The sequence below is a fragment of the Nicotiana tomentosiformis genome, chromosome 4 (genome assembly GCF_000390325.3).
Source record: "Nicotiana tomentosiformis chromosome 4, ASM39032v3, whole genome shotgun sequence".
Classification (NCBI taxonomy): domain Eukaryota; kingdom Viridiplantae; phylum Streptophyta; class Magnoliopsida; order Solanales; family Solanaceae; genus Nicotiana; species Nicotiana tomentosiformis.
Genome location: NC_090815.1, coordinates 8,219,020 through 8,228,211, shown reverse-complemented (window position 1 = coordinate 8,228,211; position 9,192 = coordinate 8,219,020). Strand labels below are relative to the sequence as shown.

Genomic DNA, 9,192 nt, shown 5'->3' with positions numbered 1-9,192 from the left:
ACTTTGAATTTCCTACACCTGCACCATTTGATTTTCACAGTCTTGTTATTAATAGAGATTAATCCACTAAATGAGGAGTAGTAAATTTTGGGAAAGCTAATAACTTTGGTCTTTGATGTTATAACTAAGATGTTTTGCTTATATTAAAGACAAATAATGCTTCGATATTCAAGAGCAAGGTCGTCATGACATAAATATGTTCTCTTTTTACTGTTTTTACGCATATCAAATGTGAACTTTTTAACTCTATAGTCTATATCAGGGGTTAACTAATTAACTTTAAGGCCTCTGAACAAGGTTTGGTTTTTACGGCACCAATTTTATTGAGACGCCCATGTCAGGTAGATATAGCGAATCATCATCAGGTGTTATTCGGACCTGGTATTTTTAACGTAAGACATAAATTTAAAAATCGATTAAATTTGTATTAAATAGTATATCAGAGTTCTTAACTTTAAAAGTACAATTGGTTCATTGCTAAATATCTTAGAGATCGAACTCATTAAATCTCTGAATCAGTGTCTGGGTAGAATGAGAGTTAACTTTCAATCTTGCTTGTTGAATTTGCTTTGAAGAATAAAAATTAAAAGAAAGAAGAAGAAGAAGAAGAAGATTGTTTGTTGAGGCTTGCTTGGTGTATAGGTAAAGGTTCGTCCCTATCTAAATTTAAAGCAAAAGGAGAAGAGAACCAAAAGCAAAGGCTGAATTATAATTTACTCATTATGGTGCATGGAAGAATCACAACTTAATCAAAATAAATGTAAAGTTGTCAATTAACAAAAGCTGTTAAATACAAAATTACTTTACTCTTCAAAATAATAACATAAACGAAGACCAACATGCACTTACACTTTTTTTTGGGGGGGGGGGGGGGGGGTAAAAGCACTTAATTTTATATATAAATATAAATAGGCAACTGATAAGCTAGACAGTAAATAGGCATGTAATCTATTTACACTTCAAATTTTATATATATATATATATATATATTGCTAATTTTTAACCCTTTTTCACCAAAACTTTTCCCCATACAGCTCGTCCCTCTATGCCAAAGTTCTAACTCTACCTCTAAGTTTTTTTGAAATAATTTGATATATAGTGTCAGAATTATACAGTAGACTAGCTAGACTAGAATTATACTCTACCTATATTAGACGAATGGTCCTTCCTTCAAGATGTAAAAACGCAGTCAAAGACAATATTATTGAAATTTAGGTGTTAATTATTGAAGATATTATGAGATAGTTGAGATTCTTTTACCCTAATATAAAGTTTCAAAATCAAAAAATAGATTCTCGGTAGAGTCCTTTCAATGGATTACTTGATACGAATTTGTTACCTTACACGAATTTGAATTAGAATCAGTCTAATGAATAACGAATATCGAATTGTTAAACAAAGAAAGAAATTTAAGTTCATAATAGGAAACGGGAAGGATTCATAATAAAAAGTGAGACTTATTTTTTTATAAATTTGTATAGTAAGATTTCTTTATAACAATCATATTTTATAATATCATTTCACTATAACGGTTAAATATTCTTTGGAATTAATTTTTGATGTTATACTTATTTTCTATAATAGTAATAATACTTAATTATAATACATAAAAATTGTTATAGAGATATATATTTGATTGTATTCTATAACTTTTTAATTCCCCATTTAATATAATTTCTTTTAAAAGAAAAAGGTTGTTTCATGGATTATATGATTCATTTCCAGAAACAGACAAAAAGCAACTGACCACCCACTTCGGAGGTACGAAAAAGTGCAAAATTGAAGCTATAATAAAGATGAGGTATACAAATTTTTTCAAGATCATATGATGCCCAACAACTATATGGTCGGTCATTTGTGACAAAATTCTACATAGTGGACTCCTTCACTTTTTTCATTTGTATAGCTAAATGTATTATAGTTATTCTTTTTCTTGTAAAAGTTTTCCAAAGTGAAGAAAAAGGTTGTTTGGATAACATAAAGAAATGATTAAAAATTATGAGGTTTTCCAAAATTATTGATCAGTTTCAAGAGGCCTGTTGTGCCGAACATTTGATAAGTTAGATGTGCTTGTTTATCAACAAAAAAAAAAGTTAAAAGTGGTTGTGGGTGTTGTTATTGATTTATTGAGAGTGACGATCGATTAATTCAGATTTGCATGGGTAGGCTCATTAAAAGGTTAAATATTCTCTATTATGAAGTTTTTTTATTGTCGAAACTCGAATTCGAAATCTCTGATTAAAGGTAAAGAAATCCCACTAGGGGTGGCCGTAGAAGTCCAAATACGGATTCGACCGAACTTTTATTAAGAAATTCATTGAAATGTACATATATTACCTAGAAATGGATGTAATCCAGACGGTCGGAAAAAACTGAGGCCCAAAACAAACCGCATTTTGGGGGCGAAGTGCATTAACTTTTAAGCATGCTATTTAAAATATATTCACAATTTACAATATATTTAAAGATTAGCTAATTTGCCTAGACTTCAGGACTAAGTATCCTGAATTATTGTATCCTAAATTTTTGAGCTGATAATTTAGAATTCAGGACTTAGTATCCTAAGTTTTTGATTGTACTAATTTAAAATTGAGGACTAAGTGTCCTGATTTTCTAAAGTGCTAATATGAAATTCAAGGACTAAGTATCTTGAAATTTTAAACTGTTAATTTAAGTTTCAGGACATAAATTCTAATTTTTGGACACAATATTCGAACTTTAGGATACGATGTCCCGAAGTTTGAACTTTGAGCTTTAAACTTCAAGACGTCGTGTCTTGAAGTTTGAACGAATTGACTAATTTTTAAATGCATTGCAAACTGTAAATATATTTTAAACATGGGGAATCTACGTGATATGCCCATTGAAAATATCAGTTAACACCATATACAATTAAAATATTTATTTTACTTTATATACCTACTTTATAAAATTATTTTACCATGTATACCTACTTTATTCTAAAATACAATAGTGTATATTCCAAATTAGAATATTGTGATATATTTAATTTGGAATTGCATTCCAAATTAGAATACTATAGCATGTTTAGAAGAAATATGGCATATTTGCTTTGGATACTATATTCCAAATTAAAATGTTATAGTATGTTTGGTTCAGATACTGTATTCCAAATTAAAATATTATAATATATTTGGTTTGAATATTGTATTCCAAATTAGAATAATGTAGTATGTTTTATTAGAATATTATGGTATGTTTAGTTTGGATATTGTATTCTTCATTAGAATAATGTAGCATGTTTAGAAAAATTATGGAATATTTGCTTTGGATATTATATTCCAAATTAAAATATTGTAGTATGTTTGGTTCAAATACTGTATTCCAAATTAAAATATTATAATATATTTGGTTTGAATATTGTATTCCAAATTAGAATATTATAGAATGTTTTATTAGAATATTATGGTATGTTTAGTTTGGATATTGTATTCTTCATTAGAATATTATGATAAGCTATATTGTAATATTGTATTCCAAATTAAAATATTATAATATATTTGGTTTGAATATTGTATTCCAAATTAGAATAGTGTAGTATGTTTTATTAGAATATTATGGTATGTTTAGTTTGGATATTGTATTCTTCATTAGAATATTATAGTAAGCTATGTCTGGATTTTCAATTGGAATATTGTGGTATCATTAGTTTGAATATTATATTCCAAATTAAAACATTATAGTTTGTTTAGTTAGAATATTGTATTCTAAATTAGAATATTATAGTAAGTTAGGTTTGGATTGTATTCCAAAGTAGAATATCGTGATATGTTTTAGAATATAGGGAGGTATAGCGTGTAATATTTTTGGGATATATGATGTAATTTTAAAACTTAGGTATACTATGAAAGTGAGTTCTACAAATGGGTATATAATGTAACTTCCCCTTAAAACATCATGCTTAAAAGTGGCTACCTGATGTCATTTCCACGTTTCGGGGATAGAAACCATGGGATGAATAACAAGGCCCAAACTCGTAGAGTTACTCACATATTTCGGGTAGAAATGAGACTAGGTAGCCATTCTAGAGGGCTGCTATTTATAAATTAGCTAGTGTGTCATGAATTTTAGTTTTTCAGTTCAATTTTTCAGGACACAAGGTCCTGAAGTTAAGATTTTTAATTTAAATTTTCAGGACAAAATAAGTACTGGCTAAACCTAAATAGCAGTCCTAAAAATGGATATTTGTGTACTTCCCCAGATTTCGGCCCCTAACCTAGCAACTAAGGTATGAGTGCTTATCGAGCGGATAATTACGCTTAATTATTTGGTTTAACGGTTATCGGAGTATAAATATAGTAATATGTTGGCCATCCAATAAGATAACGGGCGGATTGGTATCAGATTGACGATTATCGGACGATTTATCGGCTAAATCAAATAAAAAAATTGAACAATCAAGTATATACAAGAGCTACTGATAAGGAAGACATAACAGATACGAGCTAATCTATGCAAAGAACATAGTTCCAGTTCATTGCACTGTACAAAATCGAGATGAGCATCCTAAACATGAAGAAAACTAGCTTCATCCATCTTACTATAGATCCGCCTAAGCTATAATATGAGCTAACCCTAGAAGTTAGGGATTTAGCTATTTAGGATTTCAATAGTACTTTATATATATAGGGGTAAAAGTGTAAATATAAAAATTCTTAACGGGTTAACGGTTTACCCGATAAGAAAATTGAGTAATTCGCCCCAAACCGTTAAGCCATTAATTATAAAATCTCAATCCGTTTACCATTCATTACCCCGATAATCCGATACCAGCAAGTCAATAAGCCATCAGTTTGATTAGGTTAACGATTTCGGTTCGGTTTTGAACAACCCTAAATTAAGGCCCAATATAATTTAACTAAGAAAAAGAAATATATATGTAAAAAAAATCTAAAATCTAAACGAAAATTAAATGTAAACATGAACATAACTTGAATAAAAAAGAAATTAAGAGATCGTTTGTTTAACGTATTAGTTTTATGAATTATATTATGTGGTTTGTTATGTGTAGTTGGCTAATAATAATATATAAATTACTATGTGATGAATAATTATACTAGTACTATCAACTATGTAAAGATTGCTTTACTAAAATCAAGAACTAATTTTAACTTATTTGTAAAATCTTTCTCTGTCCCGTGAAATTTTTACCTGTTTCTTGACTCCCAACTAACCCAACCTGAGGTTTGATGAGTCAGAAGACTCAGAACTGATGAGTAATTGAGTTCATAGATTTCCAAATATTTTTTGAAAATATTAATTTTGGTGAAGTTTTATTTGAAAAATTAAAAATATATTTGAACGTGAATTTTTGGGCAAATTTTAACAGGTTAAAAAGTCTTAAATAATCATGATTTGGTCCAAAAAAGATGTTAAGCTATGTTTGAAATTTGAAGGTTTGGTTTCAAAATCTCACAAAAGCTAGATTAAATTTATAAATAAACACATTTTTTTTTTTTTTAAAAAAACTTCAAAAACTTATGGATTAAGCATGCTTAGCGTTTTTGTTACTAGGGATGTACATAGTTTGGGCAAACCCGAAATCCAAACCGAAGTTCGAATATTTTAGATTTTTGGTTTGAATTTTCGGATTACATATTAGATTTTGGATTTAATTTTAAATTTTTTGGATTTCCAATTGAATATTGGATTTGGTACTTCTGATTTTTGGATATCCAAAAATTCAATTTTTTTATACTTTATATCTAGTCCATTATCCATATGCAAATAGTAATAAGTTCAATACCCTATCCATTAGATATTATCTCATATATTCAATATAAATGAGTATTAAGTTAGTATTACAATACTTTCTATTTGGACATTATTTTACTATTAGAACTTCTTATTGGCCATATTTATGTCTTTTTTACATTTTTTGGATAATAATTTCATACTTGAATACTTTGTTTGGATAATTGTGGTGAGAATGGTGAACTTTTCAAATAATTTAATACGAGTACTTCATTTGAATATTTATTTTGATAAAAATAAAAAATATCTCAATTTATAGCTCAAAATCGAAAATTCAAAAAATTCAACCGATTATTTCAAAATTGAACTTAAAAAATTCAATTCAATCCGACTCATTTGGATTTGATTTGGACTATCATTACTTCAAAAAACCAAACCGAAATTTTCCGAGGCTGACTCTGCCCTCTCTCTTGTGTGTTCTTCTCAGAACCTTCTCTTCTCTTCTTCACACACACACACACAGTGTATCTGCAAGTTTCAATGGAGACTGAAATGTTCAACAAGACACCATCACACCCTGAATATCCTGAGGTAAAACCATTACTTCTAATTCCCTTTCTGCCCTTCTCATCCGCTTCAACTCTCCTTTTTTCAATTTGTTTTTTGCTTCTTTTACCTTTTTGAGCTCAAAATCACCCTCTACTGCTCTATTTTTTCTCAAAATTGATCTTTTTTTTCCATTTATTTCAGATGGGTTTTCTTAGGTTAGTAGAAGGATTCAAGCTTTGGAAGTACTTGGTATTTTATTTTATTTTTTGAAAAAAAGAGAGTTTTTTAACTTTCATTTCCCTTTTTTGCACCATTTTGAGTTCAAATTATCGTCCACATTTCTATCTTTTCTCAAATTTTGATTTTTTCCCCACATGTTCCAGGTGGGTTTTCTTAGTTATTAATGAAAAATTCAACCTTTGGAAGTACTTGGAGTTTTTTTCGAAAAAAAGAGTGTTCTTTAACTTTCATTTCCATTTTTTGCACCATTTTTTGTTCAAATTATCCTCCAAATTTCTTTCTGTTCTCAAACTTTGGTTCTTTTTCACTTATTTCAGACGGGTTGTCTTTATAGTAGAAATTTTCAAGCTTCGGAAGTACTTGTTTTTTTTATTTTTTTAAAGAGTTCTTTTTAACCCTCATTTTACTTTTTTGCACCAGTTTTAGTTCAAATCATCCTCTATTTTTCTATCTTTTCTCAAGTTTTTGTCCCTTTGCACATATTTCAGATGGGTTTTTCTTAGTTACAAGAAAGATTCAAGCTTTGAAACTTGAAAGCACTTGCGAAAATAATTCTTTTTCTGTCACCCTCAATGTGATGGAAAATAGGAAAAATTCTAGCTTTTAAAGCCACTAATTATGGGAAATTTCATTTTTTTTTCTAATTTTCTTCAAAATTTCAGATTTCAAATTGTTAATTTTCTGCTTGTTAGTATTGAAATTGTTATTCTGCAAATTAATCACCAGACCAAAATAAGAAATAAAAAAGTAGTAGTAGTAGCTTCAAGAGTAGACATTAGTTACTTTGGTCTAGCACCTTTTTCCTTTTTTGTGCTTCAATAGTTCCTACTTTAGCACATGATGGCCAACCATACTTTTTTTTTTTACATATATATTTTTTCTTTGTTCTTTTTTCTGACGTGGTTGTTGATATTTACTTGTTTTTATTTTTCGTCCCGACCCTAGTTTCATGCGGAAATAACATCTTTACCTCTCCATGCTGTTGTTGTTGTTTATTTTTTCTTTGATTTTGAAAGAAAAAATCTTTGAAACTCAATTATTTAATTATGATTATTAGATGATTTATGAAGCCCTTGAAGCACTAAATCAAGAAGGAGGCTCAAACAAGTCATCAATATCAAAGTACATTGAATCCAAATATGGAAACTTAGATCAAGGTCACTCAAAGTTGCTCACTTTCTATTTAGACAAAATGAAGCAAACTGGTGAGTTAATTTTCCTCAAAAATAATTACATTAAACCTGGTCCAGATGTTCCACCTAAACGTGGCAGAGGAAGACCAAGAAAAGATCCTAATGCACCACCTATTCCTAAAAAGCCAAAGCCAACAGCAGCTTCTAATGCACCACCCACACCTCTTGTTTCAAAAACAGGAGGGCCAAGGGGTAGGCCTAGGAAAATTAAACCACAACTATAAGCACAAAATGGTGTTGAGGGAAGCTGAAAAATTGTAGGGGTTATTTGAGTTTTTAGGACTTTGTTGTTGTGCTTTTTATAATCTTAGGTAAATTAGTGTTGTTAATTCTCCTTTTTGATTGGTACATGAGTTGTGTGTAGTAGTTGTAGTTGTGCATGTAGTTTGGAAGAGGGTGGGGGTGGGGTGGAGTGGTGTGTGTGGGGGTGTGTGTACTTGTTTAATGGCTCTTTCAAGATTCACAGTAGGGAAATCTCTAATCCTTGTTAAGTTGTTATTTTTATGTGAGATTAGTGCAGTTTCCACTGTGTTGTCTATATGTTTAAAGTTGCATGCATTTTCTTTGCAAACTGTTCCTCTGTGATTGTTATTAATCAAATATGTCATTCTTGAATCTTGATTTCAAAATCCACACAAAACAGAGATAATGTCTGCCTATACACTACTCTGTCTAGTCCCATACGTGGGATTTGTTGTTATGTTGTGGTTGAGGTCAAAATGTTGATTTTTTTTTTACTCACAAAATTTAATTTTTTTTCTAAGTAAAATGAATGTTCAACTACAATTTCAACTTTCAAAAAATATTTTTAAAACCAATCTAACTTTTTTTTTTTCAAGTTTCAATCAAATTTATGTCCAAATGACTACTTAGTAGTGAGACTACTTGCGTCACTTGATGGTTACTGCTGAAGTGAGTCTGTGCTGGAGCTCAAGGTGAAAGGCACAAAATTTGGATAAGGTGATAATGAGGTGAAAGTAGAGTGGATTATGACAAGTTTTCTTGGACAAAAACATCATGTGTACAAACTAGATAGTCTTTGTCCGGGGACATAATAATTCCTCTTATCTTTACAATTCACTAGATTTAATGTACGTGTTGTGTTATGCACAAAAGAGCGTAATTTAATAGGTAGAATAAGAAAGAATTAAGTATAAAGGTAAAATTGATTATGCAATAGATATTTAAATGGTAAACTCCCAAAACAGTGTATATGAAATTGAATAAAAATGAATTAAGTGTAATAGCAATTGACTATGCAAAACAAGTTTTTACATTAAAGAAATAGTTGTATTCAACGTGTAGGCAGTAAATTGAGTGTTACAACGAAGCTTGGATGTGGTGATGTTGTTGGACCCATTAGCCATGTCATTTGTAGAAGAATGCCGATGTGCGCTAGGAAGATTGTTGCTTCAATTGTTACTGGTAAGAGGAAGGCACCTCTAAAATATAACAGTATTGTCGATACATTCAGCGAAACAGTTCAGAATCTGTA

General features: G+C 29.7%; 1 protein-coding gene across 2 annotated transcripts; it reads left to right on the top strand.

The window, feature by feature from the left end:
- Nucleotides 1-6,118: 6,118 nt before the first annotated feature.
- LOC104087222 (HMG-Y-related protein A-like) lies at nucleotides 6,119-8,268 on the top strand. 2 transcript variants are annotated; one of them, XR_011415252.1, is made up of 3 exons: nucleotides 6,119-6,306; nucleotides 7,562-7,986; nucleotides 8,018-8,268. XR_011415252.1 is itself a non-coding variant. In XM_009591636.4 (2 exons), the coding sequence occupies exons 1-2, from the start codon at nucleotides 6,256-6,258 to the stop codon at nucleotides 7,919-7,921; spliced, it is 411 nt and encodes a 136-aa protein (XP_009589931.1). In that variant the 5' UTR covers nucleotides 6,119-6,255; the 3' UTR covers nucleotides 7,922-8,268. The 2 variants fall into 2 exon arrangements, 1 of the variants encoding a protein (XP_009589931.1); XM_009591636.4 differs by having other exon boundaries at nucleotides 7,562-8,268.
- The last annotated feature ends 924 nt before the right edge of the window (nucleotides 8,269-9,192 follow it).